General features: G+C 40.6%; 1 protein-coding gene across 2 annotated transcripts; it reads right to left on the bottom strand.

Moving 5' to 3' along the window:
- Positions 1–524: 524 nt before the first annotated feature.
- On the bottom strand, positions 525–20,352 carry map6a (microtubule-associated protein 6a). Of its 2 annotated transcripts, XM_046411439.1 has the most exons (5): positions 19,217–20,352; positions 6,658–6,871; positions 6,251–6,465; positions 3,089–3,199; positions 525–949 (listed from the first exon to the last, which is right to left on the bottom strand). In XM_046411439.1, the coding sequence occupies exons 1-5, from the start codon at positions 19,921–19,923 to the stop codon at positions 802–804; spliced, it is 1,395 nt and encodes a 464-aa protein (XP_046267395.1). In that variant the 5' UTR covers positions 19,924–20,352; the 3' UTR covers positions 525–801. The 2 variants fall into 2 exon arrangements, 1 of the variants encoding a protein (XP_046267395.1); XR_006845280.1 differs by lacking the exons at positions 525–949; positions 3,089–3,199 and adding an exon at positions 3,743–4,086 and having other exon boundaries at positions 4,423–6,465; positions 19,217–20,346.
- Between the last annotated feature and the right edge of the window lie 830 nt (positions 20,353–21,182).

Genomic DNA, 21,182 nt, shown 5'->3' with positions numbered 1-21,182 from the left:
GATCAGTCCAGGGCAAACCCCGCCTCTCACCAGTAGTCAGCTGATAAGTGGTATAGACCAATGGATGGAGAGAGAAACCATTTTTTGATACTGTTTGAATTATGCCATGAAATTGAGTTTGTCTCTCACAATTAATTACTATAACATTTCTTCAATCTTTCAGATATGGCCGGGTATCAAATTCAGATTTAAAATGAGCACAGAGAAACCTTCAGTAGATGATTGGGAAAACTCATACATGATTCCACACAGTGAATATCAAACATCACAGTGAAGGAACAATAGGTGAAACACATTTTTTTCAAAGGGGGTGGACTTGGCAAATGGGGATTTGTAGAAAAACATCAATATATGTATCATTTTGAAAGGTACATGCTCCAAGCGGAACTCCTCTTCCCTTCACACCATTTAAATACCCTATTTGAAAATGACTGACCATACAACAAAAACTACAATACAGTATGGCAATCTGCAAGTTATGCTTATTTATTTACATTAAAACCAATCAATGTACAGTACATTTTTTTGTAATTGTTGTATAAGCACTTAATGGTGTGGTATTTCTAATGATACTGATGAGTTCTTTTAAAATAAATTGCATGAAACCAGAAAAAAATGATGTAGCACCTTTGCAATAATGAAAACAGCTGTGACCTTAGAGCCACGAACTGTTTCAAACATGCTTATTTCCTCTTGGATAGCGGAAGGTTTTGTTTTTCCTAATCCAACTTAGTTGCAAATACTAGATATTTACAGTACAGGGCAGCAGTCCCTGTGTAAGATGTATCTGCCTCGGCAGAACTACTCAGTCTGGTTTCCGTCTAGGGCAAAGCGTACGACTGGGCTGCTCCTCCGAGGTCCGGGTCTTTCCAGCAGTGGTTGTGGTTCTCCTCCAGCAGCACCCTGGGAATGATGATGACTGGGTCGGAGAAGCTCATCTTTAGCATCTCTAGGAGGCAGCATATGGTTAAGATACCAGAGAAGAAAGAGACAGAAAGAGAAACATGATGAGGCATTTCTCTCAGGCAAACAACATGTTATCGGATTGGGCTGAGCTGAGCACCCTGTGACCGCTCATTTCAGAGGACAAAAACAAGCTTCTTTTTTAGGCCTGAAAACTCAACAGCAGACAAGAGACTACAAGGCCTTTGGCATGTTTGCTTATCACTCACAAATCATGTATTATATAACTTTGAAAACTTGACAATACCATTAACCCATTGTGTTGTGGAAATACACACGTAAAGTAAAGCTTTTGGTTTGTTTGTCCAAATTACATTGGACAGCTTTGCATTTGGATCAATAGGTCTTTGGCTTAAAGCTGGGGTTGGTAAAGTTGGAGAAATGAGCAAGAGAGTCTAGTATTTTTCATCATTCTCTTTTATGTATCCAAGCGAAAAGTTCCCACCTCCTCCCTTCAAACCCCCTCTAAAGCCACTTCTCTGAAACACAAGAACGTCCACTGCCTGGCTACAATGTTCACTCTGCAGCTTCAGCTGAGAGACAGTTTGTCACATTCAGCAGGCTCCCTCAGTTGTTTCAGTCTAATAAACTTTAATTAATCAACAACTCTGTTAAAGGCCACAAACGTGCCTCAGTCACTGTTCACTGCTGTATATGTGTGTGCTTGGGGCATACTACTTTAGCTGCTAGGTTATTCTTCGGCTCAGAGCTGTTTGAGCGACATTGAAGTTAGGTTTAGGCTGGGTATTGAACAAAAGGTCACCCTGGATTAAATATTTGTTGAATATTGATCAAAAAAACTTTATTTTAATCACTAACCATCCATCCAACACCCTCATGTCTCACCCACATGATGAAAACAACTAACAATATCATAATGAATGTAAACAGTGGGCATGGTTGCTGTTAGTATTCACAGCTGCTAAACTAGCATGTTAGTATTGGGAAGGTTTGGCTGCACCTTCTCTGCCATTCTAGTGCAGTTAGCTCACTAACAACTTTAGCAATAAATCCGCTTAGAGTACAGGCAGAGAGAGCCTGGATAGGCAGGTACGTAGGTAGAAAGATAAAATGATTGGACAGGCTTAATACAGGTCCTACAGTCTCAGATACCTAATTTTCTTTCTTTCTTTTTCAAAGGATTACATTTCTTGAATTCTGTTTTGATGTCAAGTGATTTTATGGATTTCCTACAAAAAAAAAAAAAACAAAAGTTAAAAAATGATTAAAATACATTACCAACCCTACCTTTAAATTTAACAGTTCAATTAGTCACAGTGACATTACAGGATGCCAATCAAGCTATGAGGGTCTCGGGGTGTTCTGTGAAAGAATAGCTGTAAGATGCAACGCTATGGAAAAATCCAAATCACATTTCAAAAATAAATTAGCACTGGTATAAATTAGAGTGAAGATCATTAACATGCACTTGCAATTTATTTTGAACAGTCTCTTTCCAAAGCAGAGCTGCTTCTCTCATTCCATTCATACTTACCTCTCATCTTAAATCCAAGCAGTCAGATATTCTAGTGCAAAGTCTAGGCCAAATTATTAAATATCAGATTGCAGGTCCAACAGAAAACAGTGGCAGCATGCTTTAGAGACGGATTTTGAATGGAAAAATACAAAAAAACAAAATGAAATTTTTACCCAGTGAAAAAACAGGCTGAGATGCAGAGTGCTTCAGTTTAAAACATGAGTGAGCCGAATAGGGATGTCCGCTCTCTTCCCTGGGTGGATAATTCAACAGTTTGTTCATGCAGTTTGTTTTAACCATGGAGAGAGTGTGCATTACAGCAGCTGACAGAGGTTCAAGGATGGCTGGAGATGATTGGACTAAACCTGAGGCCTCCTTAAGAAAAGGCAACTTAAGGAACCTTGTATGTAGGATGTGACAGCAGACAGGCAGACAGCCCCACCCCACCCTAGTGTCCATATGGAAGAGAAATACAGGGGGGCTATGACCTGAGATAGAGTAGACCAGAGATGTAGTGGTTCACCAGAAAAACAAAAACTGTGCCACTGTAATAGAAAACAAAAGTAAACCACAAGTATGCATGAATGGAAATGAGTGGCATTTGTGGCTCGTCATCTATTTCTTTTTGTCACTCTCGTGGCTGATTACCTGGGATTGGGTAGTGCACAGCCCCACAGGTGTTGCTTTAGAGTCTGCACCCAGCCAATATCTCGGATTGGCTGGCAGAGTTGTATGTAGTGGTACTGTTTTAGCACAACCCTTCAAATGAATCAGAATGTCACTCATTAGCACACGACAAATTGGACACAACATCATCCAAATGTGACATCCTCAAAAACTCTAACCATGACACCAGACAGTATGAGAAAGAACAATGTGATCTCAGCAAATGTAACATCACATATTTGTGGGTGTTTTTTGGATAAAGGAGCATCATTTATACAGAAGCCTAAGAAGCACATGACATCTTATTCTGGAATAAGTTTCTGGACATCCTATGACATGCACATTGCTCTAAAAGACGAAGGAGTTCGTGGAATATATTAGACACGATGCAAAAATAATATATTCTTCAGTTCTCACATGAGGGCAACATGCACGGCCTGCAGAGGATGTCAGAGCTCATGCCAGAATGCTGCGCAATCTTGACTAAGCATAAAAAAAGTGGTGAGAGCAAAATTCTCTTCCATGTGGATTCATTTAATGTTGTCTTTCTCACAAAGACAAAGACACGCTGACAGATACCTGCAACCGCTAATCTTTGAACATTCTTCTTAAAACAAAAAAGCAAGAAGACACTGCTTTTTCTGCTTTTTGCATTTATTTGTAACGTTTCATTAAATATGAGCAAGCAAATAGAAACACAAGCACGTCACAGTCATTTTTTTTTTTTTTTTTGCTCAAGACATAACTTTCTTTACCATACTTTCATACTTTCTATTCTTATTTGCCTAATAATCACAGAGATAGTACAAGGTGTATGTGGTGTGATGAGCACCGTTTACATTTACTGCCCCTACAAGCCCCCCTCCTTCTGTTACATAACGAAGGGACCCCTAACCAAAGGCTGCAAAATACTAATGAGCTGGGCCCTCATCCCTGATGATGCTCTGCTTCGGTAGATGTGGTGGCAGTGGTGATGGTTGCTGTCAGACAACACAGAAAACAAAGACAGCATAGTCGTCCAATCAGAACGAAGGGAAGGACGGTGAGCAGCAGAGCTAATGAGGACAGTGAGGTGTGTGTGGAGGGTGGAGCATAATGATGGGTGGATCCATGACAAGACTGTACAGTGCTCTTCTAATCCAAAAACAAACTTGACAAAATGGTGTTCCTCTCTATATATACTGTGTACATATATGTGTGTATATAAGCTAAAACTCAGAAAAAGCAACTGCTATATTATATAGACAGATATAAGCTATATATACAAGGGAGGTCATAATTAGTTTTAAAAGATAAACAGTTACAATACAACTTACTTCATGTTCCCTTTCTCTTCATCACACCTCACTGAGGAAATCTAGATTAAACCACAATTTAAAAAAGGAGGTTTTACAGCTTGTTTTGGTTTGCTTTGCTAGATAATTCCTCCATACCACCATGTTGAGCCTGCCAGACAAAGCAAAAGTAAATCTATCACTGAACCAACATTTTTCAAATATATTCAACCTCATCAAACCATGAAACCCTCCAAACTTTTGGCCTGGGCAAAACAAGTTGTATAACATGTACTCAGAAAGAGAGAGTGATGAACAATGGAGAAAGCAGAAGCAGTTACACTTCTTATGACATCACTGTGCCCTTATTGTGGTGTGTTAAAATAAAGATGGTATTAAAAATTTTAACTTATTTACCTCAGACATATTTCACAAATTGGCAGTGAATTGTTTATGATTTATTTGTAACTTGAATCTGTGCTTCATGCACACAGTTCCCTCTTCACAGGTAATGGAAAAAATGCTATTAAGCAGCAATATGAACTGTGCTATCATCTGATGACAGTCTAATCACATTGTTATGGGCACCCTCACACCCATTTTTAAAGGAGGTGTTTGAGTGCGGCTTCTACTGTGATGTTTTGCAGAGGGCAAAGTCTAATAGACAACATCTGAGGTAATTACACTGAGTTATGGCTATTGTGATTGACAGCCATGCATGATGTGGCAGACATGATACAACCTGAACCACTCAAGCTCCACTGGACTCTCTCTCTCTGATTCTGAGAAATGTTGTTGCTCCAATGTTACATGTCATTTCAACTGCACAACAGCATTATCTAATTGAGAGGGAATGCTCATCTGCAACGCAAATGGCTGATGGCTAATGCATAATCAGGTTAGTGTGACCCAGATGGTAAGTTGGTAACAAATTGGATGTTACAAAACTGCACTGTATGATGGGTTTCACATCCACGGAGCAAATACTGAATGGGAGAACAGGGTATGTATGTTTAGGTGAACTGAAAATGATTCTGCAGCCTATGACAGAGTTCAGTTTTGAAAAGAGACACTGCTTTACAAAAATCACATTCAGTTGAGCACCGTGATATTAGCCAACACAGACTCTGAGTCCTGTGAGCTCTACCACGAACAGAGAACAACAGCAAATACGACAGAGCAGGTACAAAACAAGCCGTGGATCAGGTACTCATGACTAATTGAGCGGAACATTTATCAAAGATTTTCAGATTTGTTGATAATTTTGACAGTGCAGAAAGAAATCAGATCCAAAGTGCCAATTTGATTATCTTTTCTCCAAAAAAACCCCCCAAAAAAAACAAAAAGAAAAAGAAATAAAATCCTTGATAAACTCAACAAAGCAATCTGCTCAGCTGATCAAAGCCAACCCTTCAGATTTGCTTGTTGGTGGGCCCATGCAATAAGAGCCATCCATTGGCTAGCCAGGCAGCCAGTAGCCATGGTAACCTGGAGATGGAGGCGAGCAGAGTCGGGGGTGGTGGGTGGCATCAAATGGCGGAGGAAGAGGATGCTCCCACCCATTCGTTACTATAGCGATGTAACATAGCGTGAGATGGGAGGAGCATTGATATGTCATGTCTAAACCCCTACATCTTATTTTATTATCAATGTACAAAGAGGTAGCAATAGAGGACAGAGAAGAAGAATGAGTGCATACAGTGAGACTGAACAAAGAAGAGAAGGAGTAAGAGACTAGAGGGGGAAACACAGGGGAAGAAGGAAAGAAGAAAATAAAGATGAGAGAACTTTAAATAATTTTGCAGCCTCTGTGTCTGTTTTCCCCCAAAGAGAAGAAATAAAAGGAGAAGTAGTGCTAAATGATTTTTACTCTTTTGCCTCAGCCAGTTTGTTGTTCATCTCTTTACTTTTCTCCTTGTCCCCCACCGCTGGCCGGTTCTCGGGCTGGTTCTCCGAGGTCGTCTTCTTGGAGCCCTTCAGTACGGCGCTTTGCTTATCTTTGGCTTTCTTCACTGGCTTGCCCTGGCCTGATGCTGTGGCTCCAGACTTTTTGGGTTTAGAGCGAGGGGTGCTATACCTGTCAACCTAAGGATGTTGGATAGCGGAAATGAGATTCCTGAGCTTAAATGCCTCATTTGTGACTAGTCATTTCTAACACTGTCTTGTGCAATGAGATGAGCATGGCAAGAATTTCCACAACATAACAGCAATATAAAGATTTGTCCAACTCCCCTTAATTTAAAACCATACTGTAAAGTCAGTAAGGTGTGTTCTCACCTGTTTGCTGGGGTCTATGTAAGGCTCGCTGTACAAACTACGTATCCTTCTCCTCTCGAGTGCCTTGTTGTCAGCAGGCTTCAGAGGAGCTTGCCCCTTGAAGGTGGCGCTGTAGCTGGTCTCCAGGCTGGTCTTCCCATCCGGCGGCAGGTACTGGGACTTGGCCCGGATCATCTTTGCTGGCTTCACATCCCTGTAAGCCTTGTACTCAGTTCTGTGTGGAAAGAAGGAAATCAGCTATCATAAGAAAATAGACTGTGATGCAGAGCTTTAAAAACCATCAATAATGGACATTAATATCAGGTCACAGTTAAGACGGACAAATTACTTTCTGGGCAATTAATTTCTGTTCATGCTTCTGATAAACAGAAAATGATTTAGATGTATAGCTAGGATACTTTTACCCTAAAAGTTGTCAGGTTAAAGACTGATATTTTTGAAAATATGCTCTTTTGTTTTGAAAATTAGATGGCGGATTATGCTATCATATAAAAATGAAAATGACGAAAATCAGTAACTTTGCTCTCTCTAAAGAAAAAGAAATTCCCCCTGGAGTTGCTGCTGGTTTTCTGGCAATCTCAAGGTAACACAAAACTCCAGGGAGTCACTGCACCCAACTAAAAAATAGTCCAGCACATAATACCCCGTAAAACCTGTCATTTTAACAGTTTAAACAAAGTGTTTGTTTTACACAAAACAAACAAGTTGATAGTGTGTTAATTAATGAGCTTTAGAGGTATTGGTGGTCTCATCGTTACCCTCAGTCTGAACCACGTTAGCGGCTGCACCTTGCTTCTAGTCTAGTCTAGTCTAGTCAAGTCTAGTGCTTGCTAGGCGTGGTATACATCTTCTGTGCTAACTTTTGGAAAAAGAGCAAATATACATGTTTCCCAATATACTTTTTAAACACTATTTTCATTTTTGGTAGTTTTCTTTGGTATAATTATCCAGTGATGGATCATACCATTGTCTTTGGTATTTATAACATCATTAAAGACAGAAGGCACATTTATTGTCGAGACCATTTGCTGTGTGGAGAAAATATGTGAAGTGGTGGAATACAACAGTAGAGTGGAATATGCTTGAGGTAGGTGGGCGGAGGTTTGCAGCACACTCTGATGGTGTAGCATTCTGTAGTCCTCACACAGCAGTTGTGAAGAAGGTCAGCAGTATGGCATTCACGCAGAGCAGGCTGGCCTGCAGCATGTGTTCTGCATCAGCCTCCTCACATTTTAAGGCCTATGGATAGCTGTACCGCAGAGGACAGGCAGCAGCTTGATACCAGGTGCATATTAATGCCCTTTAATAAATCACACTGCATCACTCTCTCTCTCTCTGTCATTCACATTTATTCTGCCGTCTACTGTATCCCGTCAGCACTCGTTCATTTGCAGCAAACTGCCACACACACAGAAAGAGACAGTGTGCTGACAGCAAGTATTTCCATTGTATGAGAGCTGCAATTGACTATATTCCCTTACTGATTCATATGTTCTGTTCAATTTATTGATTTTTTTTTTTGTTCCAGTTTCTTTAACACCAAGCTGTCCAGCCAGCACCCCAAGACTAAATATGTTCAGTTTCTTTTCACATAAAAAAGAAGAAGGAAAGCAGCAATACCTCACAATGGACAAGCTGGTACCAGAGAATATTTGGCATTTTTGAAAACATGCAAGCTGAAATAGGCCTTTGGTTTAAATGTTAAAGGACTCTTGATCTTTATATGAAAATGTCATCAGATAATGCTTTCAAAAGGACCCTAATATCTGAGGAGGAGGCTTCTACTCTCTCTGGCTCATCATGAACCTCAGAGTTCTCTTTGTTTACTACTGTTTTTTTTGTTTTTATTTTTTACAGTCAGAAACAAAGCAAATACATTTGCTCTTGTGATAGAGATGTACTTTGCACCACTGTAGTTGTATAGGAAAAGAGAGAATAATACAAATTGAAATGATCATTACTCATCATGAAAGAAGGATGTATGTACATCTGTACACATCACAGAATTTGTCCCCGGTGTCCTCATTCAAAAGATAAAAATATTATTTTTTAATAGCACTTGTCCTGCATTAGGATAACATGATGCTACAGCTAATCACAAAGGAAAACAGGCAGCTCTCTGCCTTAGGTCAGTCAGATGACGCCTATCAGCCATCCCCTGTGGCTCCTGCTCAATCACAAACACATAAACACTCCAAACCCCAGTGCAGCAATATTCATGGTAAGAAGTGAGAGACTCCAAACTGTAGCCTCATTAGAACAATTTGTAAGGCCAAGTCATATGGAAAGACATCAAATCAATAACTGGCAGCTACTGAGTAGGAGACTAGGAGACCATGTGACCCTGTTTAATGTACTGCATGTGGCAGGAACAGCCACATTGATTTTACATTTTTTAATGTGTTACACCGAGAGGGGGCTTATGACACTGAAGCTGGTGCTCTTGTGGTGGGTTGTCATGGGACAACATGTGGAAGTGAAACGAAGAACAACAACAAATTGTCAGGCACAGCATGAATCTCATCATTTGTTCCCAGTTTTATAATTCTGCAGATGTTTAGTCGTGCCTACATCGACACTACTGCTGAATATACCTTAGACAAGACAAACAAGTCCAAGAGTCCACAGCCACGCTAGGAGCTCTGTGAGGCTGTAATCAGGCTGCCGGTTAGAAACTCAAAGTACACCTGAGGCTGATGGGAATGTCTTAAGCTTTGCAGGTACTTGGCCATAAGCCAAACTATTGGACAAAATAAAATGCTGCCCTGATGATGGTGCTTAAGTTATGAACAGCCATCTCACCAGCCTGGCTGAAAATATGACATTTATGATATGTTACAGAAGCTGCTCAAGTGTTTCATCTAACCTTTGTGAAGAAGACAACTGACATTTACAAATTATTAACTCATTTTCAAGTATAAATCTTCATAACTGTTATAACTGGTTCCCATTAATCTCAAATTAAACTGGGTGTCAGCTGCTAACATTTAAGCTGTTCATGTAACAAAACGTAAAAGATAACTTTCACCATAATATGCAAAGCAAACTATTTCTAATACAAAGGCTGGTGACAGTGACGTGGCTGCTGAATACAGAAACCCTCCAGCGGTGCAGAGGAGAGGTGGAAATCACACAAGAGAGCGATTACATAACAGGACTGAAGTCCACTGTCAATGTTCACTTAGGCCAAGAAGCCACAATGCAAAGACAGGTTATACAACAATGTTCAAGGCCAAGGGTATAAAGCACTCAGATGACACCATGGGGTGTGTGTATGTGAGAGAGACAGAGACAGACTGTGAGTGCACACAGGGTTCACAGTGTGAAAACACCGGTCTGTGCTCTAACATAACCACAAGTCACAGACATATGACGGTGTAACAATAAAGCCTGTGTCTCTGTGGTCAGCGTGTACTTGGTACTTGTTTAAAAACCAGTGTTCACAAAGCATCCTCGGTTCTGTGAAAGTCAAGTCAGAGAGCCGCATGTGCTGCATCAGCCTGCTGCGGTATCACGACAGCGTGATGCTCACATGAGGCTGCTCCGTGCTCAGGAGGTAACCGGTGTCACAAACAGCGAAACAGGCACACTGTAAAGGTTCTGAGCATATTAGCTGTTTGAGGGTATTTGACTGTGGCAGGAAACTATATACATCCTGATTTATTTTTTCATGTCATAGATTGAGTTGTACCGAGAAAAGAAGAAAGAATGCATCTTTAAGTACTTGTAACACCTTGCACCGCACCCAGGTTTATTCACCACATTTTCAGCTATTTTGGCTCTTCATCACGATCATCACTGGAGGTTTTTTTAAAACTGTTTTTTAATATACAGTACAGTCCATTAATCAGCCATGCAGCTTAGCTAACCTTGGATTCTAAAAACTGCAAACAACAAAGCAATTATCTTATCTAAAAACATCTTTTACAAAACTCTATTTTTTACGAGTGAGTACACAAATTTACAAGAGAAACAATTGGAAAATAATTGGAAATACAACACATACAATACTACACCCCATGTTTCCGAATGTTCTTCATCAAATACAACCTTTCACCTTAAGTGATCGATGGATACACAACAAGTTCTCTTCAGTTCGTTTTTCAAAAAGATGCTATTCTCAAATCGTCTCCATCTCTTTAAATTTATGCATGACCATAACTAATGTCAAAGTCAATCTGTAGTTGACAGTAACACATCCATCCTTTCACTAAAATTAAAATAAAATAAAATAAAAAAACAACCCCAGAAACAAGCTCCAATGAAAGCGAACAGCTGTAAATGTTTGGTGAAGAAGGACTGCTTTAATTCTGATGAACTTGCACTGGTCTGCATCTCGTCGTGTCTGCATTATAAAACGATATTTGAGCACTTAACCACCGGGACACAGTGAAAAACACAGACTATGGCTAAGGAGCCCTTTTTCACACACATACACCGAGTTGCCTGTTTAGTCCTTGTATTCCTTGTATTTAATTCTACTCCCCATGTGATTTTTGAAGGCCGTCAAAAGTGTTTCTAATATCTCTGTGCGGTACTCACTGTACTGCACGTCTGGGGGAGAAACTAAAACCAGAACACGTCCAACATACTGTAATGCAGTCTAGAGCTGCAATCAATAATTAATTTGCCAGTCATTCTTTTAATTAATCATTTGGTCCATAAAATGTCAGAAAATTATGAAACATGCTGATCATAATTTCCAAAAGCACCAGGTGTTGCCTTCAGAAGAGAGACTGGGCTTTCACACATCACTGCTTTAAAAGTGACTGCAACGACTGAATTGATTATCATTTGCTGAATAATTTTCTCTTAATGAAATGTTCATTAATCTTTAATTGTTTAACTTTTAGTGCGATCCACGTGTTATTGGTTGGAGGGCTACAGTATTGGATGACATTATAACATGTAAGTGAAAGTGAAAAAATGGCAGATTTGTGTAAGCACCCCTCAGTAGCAGAATTTCTGTTATCAGTATTAGGGAGCTAAACAATTGATCAAAAAAAAAATCAGCTGCTATTCTTTATTATATTCAAAAATACAGCTAACATCTTTTTCTGCTTTACAATACGCAAAAGAAAAAAGCTTTCATAAAGGGGCAGAAATATACCGACATGTCTGTGATAGGCCAATAACAGCCATTAGTATCTGCTGAAAGAAATATCAGTTGGGCTCAATAGTATAATACACTATGTAATACATGTCATATAACCCTCTCTCCTAATTTGTTATGCTATTTTTCTGTTTCTGTATCTTCTCTGCTTTATTATTCTGGAGGACACTGTTCACTTGTGATTCCCCGAGGTCCAGACGATGCTATCATACTGCCTGATATTTCTTGCTGTGTGACTAAAGCTGCTTTGGATGGCTGACCCTGCTGACCTGCTGTGGTGGTAGGGGATGTGCAGAGAAAGACCTCAGCACTGCAACCAAACACTGGCACTGACAGGGGTGGAACCGCGCCAGGGTACAGCACTGCTGAGCCTCATGCAACCCTGCTCTGACATGCCACAATCTGGACCACTCAGTAAGGCAGAGTCATAAGGAAAAAAGAATAAAAAAAACAAATGCCTGCAAATGTGTGCGCTGTCGGAATCAGACAGTGTTGAGCTGCACGAGCTGTCTTGCAGTTTAAAGTCTGATGACAGGTTATTGGCAGGCCACAGAAAACCAGCCAGGATTGGAGTAAAAAAGAAGTCAAATCACATTTACTTCAGTGAAGGATTCCCACTGAGACAGAGAATCAAACTGTGTTTTTTAAGCACTAAATCAATAATGCGAAGTGAGCCCTCCTCCAACAGCTGCCTGGAAACCACATGGAAATCATTATGAAAATATAAGTGCTACATTAGGTGCTCCACACAACATACAACAACATCATAAAAACACCAACAAGCAAAAAGAGTAAATTTTACTATGGTATTTAAGTTACTGTACGTGTCCCACATTCATGGAAATCATTAGCAAAGAAATCCATGCATAATGTAAATCTATGATGTAAAATGTCTACAGTGCACTGCCTTTGAGTGTGACTCAAATGCACAAATTCTGTAAGCCATAAACACGTTTGGGCACAGCCGAGGCAAACCCGTGTGCAGCTATCACTGATGGCGACCACAGTGATTCTGGCTCTAATTCCACACCAGTGCTGGCCCGAGATAAAGGACAGGCCTGCTTCTCTCAGAGTATTCGCGGGAATCGATCTGCCCACGCACAGGACTGCAGCTTCACTTCCTAACAGTGTTTCTTGGTGTGTGTAAGGCTGGCTTCTGGTCAATACTCCCTCCCTCCACTGGGCTCAGTTGGCCCCATCTCTATCTGAAGGCTGTAACAATATCTCACAGTATTACAGGGGGTTCTCATTGGTTCAGGACGGTTCACAAGTAGATTTTACAAGCATTCTTGGTATTGGCAGATATTACTATCAGTAACTGGGCCTTTGCAATAGTAACCTCTCAAAGCTTTGCTAATTTCTATTAAAACCACAACCATACAACCATCAAAAGTACTATAGTATATATACAACAGTATATTACCTCAAGCACTGTACTTAGGGTACAAAATTAATTCTTCTAATTCTCTTTTTATGCCTCTTCCTTGTACTACATTTCAGGGGCAAATATCGTACTTTTTAGTGCACTGTATTTATTTGACAGTTTTAGTAATAAATTCCTTTACAAATTAAGATTTTTGCACACAAAACATGTGAAATTGTACAAGTACAGCTTATCAATCAGTAGACAGAAAATTAAACAGCAACTTTTTTGAAAATCACTCCGGTCATGTTTTATTAAAAAACATTTCATGGCTTAATTTTATTTCTAATACTGGTAAGGTCTGCATCATTGGTTGGACCAAAAAAAATATGTACTGGTGAAAACAATCAGCAGATTAATCAAATCAAATAATCATTAGTTGCAGTCCTATGCAAAATCAGCCAGCTACAACAATAAAGTCCTGCTTTCACATTAATGCAGGAGTCAGAATAATCTAACGTAAGAGTGTGACCGTTTATACTTACATACCTTAACTCATCTTACATTTCAGTGAAGGAATTTTATTTGTAACAGAGTACTATTACAGTGAGGTGTTTGGACATTTGCTTAAGGAGAGGATCCGAAGACACCGTTAATAATAATGTTTTAAAAATGTTGATTTATTTACTAAAGCAGCCGGTTTGTCACAAAGTACAGGTTTTCAGTTATTACTGTAACATTGGTTAGAGTTCAGTTACTGCAGGTTTAGCTGGGCGGCATTTTCTTGCATAACTCATTCATATCCTGAAGCCATTTCCTTGTGAATTAACTGTAATCAGATATCATAACACTGGTTACATAAGACAGTTAGATTTCACTGGCAGAGCTCTCAACAAGCAAATACCGGACATCAGCTGAGATACTAGGATGATATTTTGGCAACAATAAATCTCACACAACTAAACCACACTGGTTTTATTTTCAGGGCAAAAAAACAGCTAAGAGCACTTTTACTGCAGATGAGTTAGCTTGGGACATGTGAGATAATAACATGTCCCGTCTCTCTGTCTCGCAGCTGAACCAGAATGGGTGTTTCTGCATTCACTGCTTGTCAGTAAGAACATGAGGCTTTGCTGGCTCTCTAAGAGGATCAGTTTTAAATCCAGCAGAATCCACTGGCCTCTTTGCTGGGTACTGCTTGGTACCACAAGCACCATGTATGTTCTGTAAATATGACAGAAGAGACAAAGATGGAGAGTCTCTTTGTCTGGGAGAGTTGGGAGACATGACAGATGAAAGTCAAAAGAGGAGGCTCCTGAGGTTCTACTGCTATGAAGAATGTCGAGCTGTGGTACGTGACACAAATTCAAATTCAGTCTCTGTCTCTCTCCCCTCTTGAGCTCGGTGAACCTGCATTACCTGCCTCACTGTAGGCGATAAAGCTCCACTCTGATTTGGCATTGTCGGTCATTCGCTTGATGAGTCTTTATGCAATCTGCTCTTTGAATGTCTCTTATTAGATGCCACGCTTCGCATAATGGAACAAATAACGCTGACAAGATGAAGAATTGCCTTTGTCTTTTACAACAGTGCTGTCAACAAAAAAGAAAACACTGACAAACAAAGACCGCAGCAGTGGCTGTCGGAGACTCAGGACTTATTCTCATGCAAAAAATGGCATTTTAAACATAATGCTGTGAGTTGGCGGTGAGATGAAGGTCGGACGTGGCTTCTGACTGGGAGGCAGTTGGTTGAAAATGCTGCACCAATTCATGCTGGAAAAGGAATAGTTAACACAGTCGCTGGCAGAAAAGAACTACTGTATGGTTGCCTTTAGCATTTCCCAGGTGCACTTGCAGAAAAAGAGGCTTTGTGTTCAGCAAGCTCTCTGTGGACAAATAAAAGTTTGTATGTCCTTGTCAGAAAACAGAGCTGAGGGGAAAAGGACTTCATGTTTAATTGGCCCGGTTCACATCAGCACAACGAAATGGAGGGCTGGCATTGTATAGACATGAGTGAAGAGCCCACACTGTGCACGGACTCACTGACTAGAAAAAAGATTGTCTTGCTTTATCTGCTAATTGCTAAGATTTAACAGGAAAACGAAGTTAACCAAAGTGTCTTGTCAGTGACAGCAGACATCCTGCTGTTGCTCACAACTAATGTATAGTAAGGTACTGTTTGGGACAAGAAAACACAAACGAATAATAACACAGGTTCAAAATGTTGCTTTGCTTTCTGTGTGAACAGACAAACAATTTGAATTGTATTAAAGCTGCATGTTGAGTCTCATTTTCAGGTTGTCAAATACACTTTGGGTTTGCGATGCACAGCGTCAGTGGTCTCCGTGAATTATTTTTTTACACCGATAAGTTTAAGAACGTTCTTCAGTCATCTCTGCATAGCTTCAAGCTTGTCCTGAATGTTGACAAGACAAAAATGTCGTTCATTCTCAAGAACCCAACTGGGTTGTATCTCCTCGCCATCTGTACACATAATGGTACTCAAACTGAAATTGTCCACTCTTTTAAAGACCTGTGAATTTGGCATGACAGCAGTCTCACTTTTAAACTTCATGTGTTGAGCAGCTGGCACAGAAACGTGTTATTGGAATGTTATTGCAATGAAGCAAGTTTCTCCCTTGGGAAGAGGAAAATGACTGGACAGTCAGCCATCATGTCTGTGTTGGACTACTGAGATATTCTTCATTCTTATTTATTTGAGCTTTGATTGCTATTTATTTTTTTATTACTTATTCATATTACTGTGATACATGAATAATTTGGCTGGTTCTCACTAGCAACACGACTGGATTGGTACACTCTAAAGGATTTCAAAATTCTTTAACCCACTGGCTGATTTTGATGATGTGCCTTCTTTGTCTGGCTCTGATTGTTTTTCTTTCTCTATCTATGCTGCGCTCAAATTTCACTTGCAAAAGAACTCTTGATCTTGATGACATTACTGAATTAAATGAAGGCTATATATAGTATAGTACATGGCTGTACAAAGTATCATCACAAACAAATGTTAATAATAGAATCAGACTAAACAATCCAGGTTTTTTTATAGCTGTAAGTTGGAGAACAAGTCCATTTTTAACTAAACTTGCATAGTGTTCAAAAATCAGTGCAGACAGGTTTATTAAGACATAACATTAGTGGTATATTTGTCATTATTACTGCTGGGAGGTCACATCCGCCAGTGTTTTAATATCAGACTGACGACACTGGAGCAGCTCTGTGTCTGATGAGCTATAAGGTGAGATGCTCACACTGTCAGGACAGACTGCTTCACTGCGCTGTAACCTGGAGCACTCAGTTCACAGCTTTTAAGGTTAATAATCTAAAAAGATACGATAATATTTCTGGTTATAGTGGAAAATTCCAACAACCGTGATGACACACAACATTTTGTGCAAAAACACTTGCTATTCAGCCGCTTGTTTTAAGATTGTTTTAACAGTTTAAAAAAATAAAGCACACTGCTTATTTTTATGGGCAATATAATAACACACAGTGGTGTTTCTTCTTCTTTCATCTTTAACCAAAATGCACAGACATCCACTGCAGTTGTTTGTAGCTTGTTATCTGACACTGAAATATCTACAGTGAGCTCATATCAGCCTCAGTTCACACAGCCAATTCCTCATTTATACAGAAGTAGCTAGTACTTCTGTATAAATGAGGAGTTTTCTTCAAAGCCTGTTAGCAATATCTCCAAAAATAGAATCTTTCTGCTGTCCTTTTACAAGACTTTAAGTTGTCTTTGGATTATTAGTTGCTATTATCTGTATGAACATAAACCAGGACCAGATTCCTCATCAGGACTGACCTTAATACTGCTGTCAGTGATTCAAATGCCTGATGCAGTGCTAATCATTACAATAACTGCAATAACTGGCTTGAAAACATATGTAGGTCATAAAATGCAATGCTTGTTTTTCTATTTTTTTATGATTTCTGTTCATTTTTTGGTCATGAACGGTCCTTGTTTCTATGTTTCCTTCTCACTCGTCACCTCAGTGAAACTCAGTGTAGTGATGGGAAGCATTATCATTTAGACTCTAATCTTAATATGATGATGACGGTGGTGCAGTGGTTAGCGCTGTCGCCTCACATCAACAGGGTTCCAGGTTTGAATCCTGGTCAGAGTTTGCATGTTCTCCCTGTGTATGTGTGGGTTTTCTCCGGATACTCCAGCTTCCTCCCACAATCCAAAAAACACGCACATTAGGTTAACTGGCTACTCTACATTGACCCTAGGTGTGAGTGTGTGCGTGTGTGGTTGTCTGTCTTTGTGTGTTGTGGTTGTGTGTCTTTGACTGGTGACCAGTCCAGGGTGTAAATTTTGGTGATATATGTCAATATCAGTAAAAATACGTTATTGATATTGTGATGTTGGTTTCAACTTTTATCCCAAATTCAAATGCAACCTTTTCTTTTTACACTACAGCAATTACCCAGAATTGTTTAATTATTAAAAAGGTGATATCACGAAGCTTAAAACATACTTAAATACAAATGTCTTTTTAGTGCATGTGTTTATTGTATCAACCTACAGCTGACCTGCTTCGAGTCTCGGCTTGCAGAGGAAGACAGAGAGCTGACTGGGCTTGTGCTTGTCACGGTGCAGCCATTTCATGCCATGTGGGTGGGGGTTGCCCTGGGCTGCCCTGCTGACTGCTCACCAACACAGACACGGCAGCAAGGCACCGAACAGCTGGAAGACTCTCACTGTTCTCACACAACACCCTTCACCTCTGACGGCCCTGTCACACCACCACCACAAGCAGATCTGGTACAGAAACCTGCATCCATGTCTGTGACCACCATGGATCAAATTAAATGTTCTGCTGACTGTATTCAACATAAACACTTGAATGACTCCTTAATGTAGGATGAAGAATAGAGCGCTGAATGCTCTTAACACCATGAAAACTGAGATTAGAGCAGCAGTAACAAAGAAAACACAAAACTCAAGGCTCAACTGTGAAATGGATCTCATATATCACATCATCTCACACTCTCACGACCACCAGCCTTCCTTCCCAGCACATAAATGCAACCAACAACAACAACGTACAGCTTCAGGAGACATGTGCACAGTGACAGTGACACGCGTGACTAAATGCTCATCCATCTACCAGTCCTCATCATCCTCAGGACCATTGCATAATAGGACAGAGATCAGCCTTGTGGACCTAAACATCAGCAGTGTTTGGAAACAACTCCACTTTAACCCTTCCATTTAATTTCATTACCTTTTGTGCAGAAATTTTGATTGCTGTAGGTACCCCTGAGTTGTTTATGAAACAACTGTTCTCCTAAGATTAAGTGAATTATTGACATTTCTCCCAGGCAAGATACTCCATTTATTAAAGGTCTGACATGGGATCTCCAATTAATAAGGGACTACGTGAAATTCTATTGGGGGGGGGGGGGTCCCCAAAAGAGGAAGGGTTAGGAATTTTTCTGATTGCCTATAAGGGATTGTTATTGAATGTTGGTAGTTCTGCATCTTCACAGAAATCAGAGCTACAGTAAAGTAAAATGAGTGAAGCCAACTGCCAATATCACTTTTACTGTGCAGTGTTGCAGATATCTGCAACTTATTCCATTAACAAATTCAGGTTTAAACGTACAGTATAACTAAAATATTGGATAATGACAATAAAAATAATGGACAAAAAAAGAACTGTGCAAATTTTATAGTGTTATACTTTAAGACATGGTGGGAACACTTCTTAGTCAAGGGGAGGGTCCAAAGAGTATTTTAATGATGGAGCGGGCTTGAAAAATAAATAAAATAAAATAAATAAAGTTCACCCCCCCCCCACCTCCACTCACAGCAGTATTTATTGATTTACAGTCTCAAAACATTTTCATGACAACAGATTATTTGCTTGTATGATAGGCACAGTGTGTAAAATCTTTGACAATAACATTTTTACGATAATTAAGTGTCTTGATTAAGTATGTGTATTTTATTTACATGCTAAAGTAACTATTTCGACCCGGCTCTGGCTCGGCTCTGGCCTCCCAGGCTGGAGCTGAGCACTGCCAGGCAGCGTCTGAACTCACTTGTACGAGGTGCCGGCTGTGATCTCCTCTTTGATCTGCCTGTTCACAGCATCCGCCGCCGCCCTCCCTTTGCCCTCTCCTTCCACCTTGAGGACTACCTTCTTCACCCCCTCCTGTTTACTGGACTTATTTTTCCTCTCCTGTCCGTGGAGGAGGTCTTTCTCCTGCACCTTGTCAGCAATAGCGCTCTTCTCCACACCGCTGTCCGCATCCCCCAGCGCCACGTGCTGTTTCGCGTGCCTGGACCTGTCTGGAGCCCGGTCGTCGATTGGGGGCGGTTTGGGTATCCAGGGATGGTCGTACCTTTTCGGGATGGGCCAGGGCTTGAAGTCCTTTTGGTACTGGGTCTCGCTGTTGAATGGTGTTTCCGGTTCGTGGTACTCGTTCTTGGGTTTACAGCTAGGTTCGGGTCGAACTTTCCAGTGCTTAAAGTCCTCGCGCATCACCGAGCTGCACACGCGCTCCTCGGAAACGCACCTTCGCGGCGCGCGTGCAGCGGTCCTGGAACGGGATTCTGCGCGAGACGGCTGCGTTTCTATGGCGACCCGGGCCTGGGGAGGGTGGAGCGGCGGCTGCAGCTGGATGTGCTGCATCTCAGAGACGTCCGTGTACTTGGTGAACACCAAAGGCACCGCAATGTCAGCCTTGTCCAGCTGGTTCCAGAAGCGGGCCATGCAGCACGCCCTGCTGATACAGGGCCACGCCATCCTGAGCTTTACACAGCTCCACTACAGTACGACCTGCACCGTGTCCAAAATGAGGAAAAAAGATTTCTCTGCACTCCTGTGTCCTGGTATGAGACAAACAAGATGTCCGTGTGTCAGGCTGCACGCTGGCTCCAACACTGTTTACGTTAGATTAGGTTATTAAATAGCTCCATTGTGCCTGTCAAATACACAGAATTAAACGAGGTAATTAAAAACCAAGCGTTCCGACGTTCGGTCTGCTCCCCTCTGTGCCCGCTCTGTCCCGTACGTCTTGCTACATCACTCCACGGCAGGGGACTGCGAGGAAAAGCAGCCCCGCCCGCCTGCTCAGCATCCCGGAGACACAACGCTGGAGCCGCCGTGAAGGAAAATAAAAGTCAAGTTAAAGACGATATCAACGTAATTGACCGAAAAACGCGGCGACGCTCTTATGAATTAGCGTAACTGTAAAAACACACAAAAGAGAGCACAGCACAACGAAAGGGACTGGTTAACAGATCCTCTTCCGGTCGCATATGTGTAGCCACTGACACTTAATTAGGGCTGCTGCTTTGATTTTGAAAATTGAACACGCGTTTCCGATGTAAGGCTATACAACATAGTTAACTTGACGTGAACGATGTGTTTTTTTACGCTCATTGCGTAGAAGAGGAGGGGCATTTGATTCAGCCATCACTTCACATTTTGATTACTGCAAGTATTTGGTGGTCAAAGATGACTCTTGACACCTTATTTAAGGAGGAGACATTAAAATGGTAGATGCATAAATTTTATGATACCAGCTGCATTGGTTAAAAATATTAAGTATGCCTGTATTTACATTTATATTTAATATAATTAATAAAAGGATGTTAGGAAAAAACAATGGTAATCTTATTTAAATCATGTAAAATGAAGCTCATCAAAGCCACAAAAAGCTCCAGTGTGTTAAATGTAAGCTACTTGATTCATGCAAAACAGCCTTTGTGACAAAGACTATATATTATTTACAGAATGTGCCAGCAAATAGAAGAATGCATGAATAATGCCAACTCATTACACCCCGAGGGCCTGTTTCACATTGGACTACAGATTCAAAGACATTTGAAAGACAAGCGTATTATTTAAACAGATGCTTTAATAATGAACGCTGGCAGCTCATTTTTAAGAAGCAATAACCAGTGTTACGCTTTAAGGCTAAATGTGACTGACAGACTGAATATTTAAAATCAAAGTGTTAATAAGGTGATTAAGGCAGACCAGACCTTAATAAATCAATA

Source organism: Scatophagus argus, chromosome 14 (genome assembly GCF_020382885.2).
Source record: "Scatophagus argus isolate fScaArg1 chromosome 14, fScaArg1.pri, whole genome shotgun sequence".
NCBI classification, from domain to species: domain Eukaryota; kingdom Metazoa; phylum Chordata; class Actinopteri; family Scatophagidae; genus Scatophagus; species Scatophagus argus.
This window is presented reverse-complemented; position numbering and strand designations above follow the sequence as displayed.

What these genes read in the sequence shown, in the direction of transcription:
- map6a (XM_046411439.1), bottom strand. Translation starts at nt 19,923, where the DNA reads ATGGCGTGGCCCTGTATCAGCAGGGCGTGCTGCATGGCCCGCTTCTGG. An exon ending in ACATAGACCCCAGCAAACAG is followed by an intron (nt 6,466 to 6,657) that starts GTGAGAACACAC and finishes CAACATCCTTAG; the next exon opens with GTTGACAGGTATAGCACCCC. An exon ending in TGTGCACTACCCAATCCCAG is followed by an intron (nt 950 to 3,088) that starts GTAATCAGCCAC and finishes GCTGCCTCCTAG; the next exon opens with AGATGCTAAAGATGAGCTTC.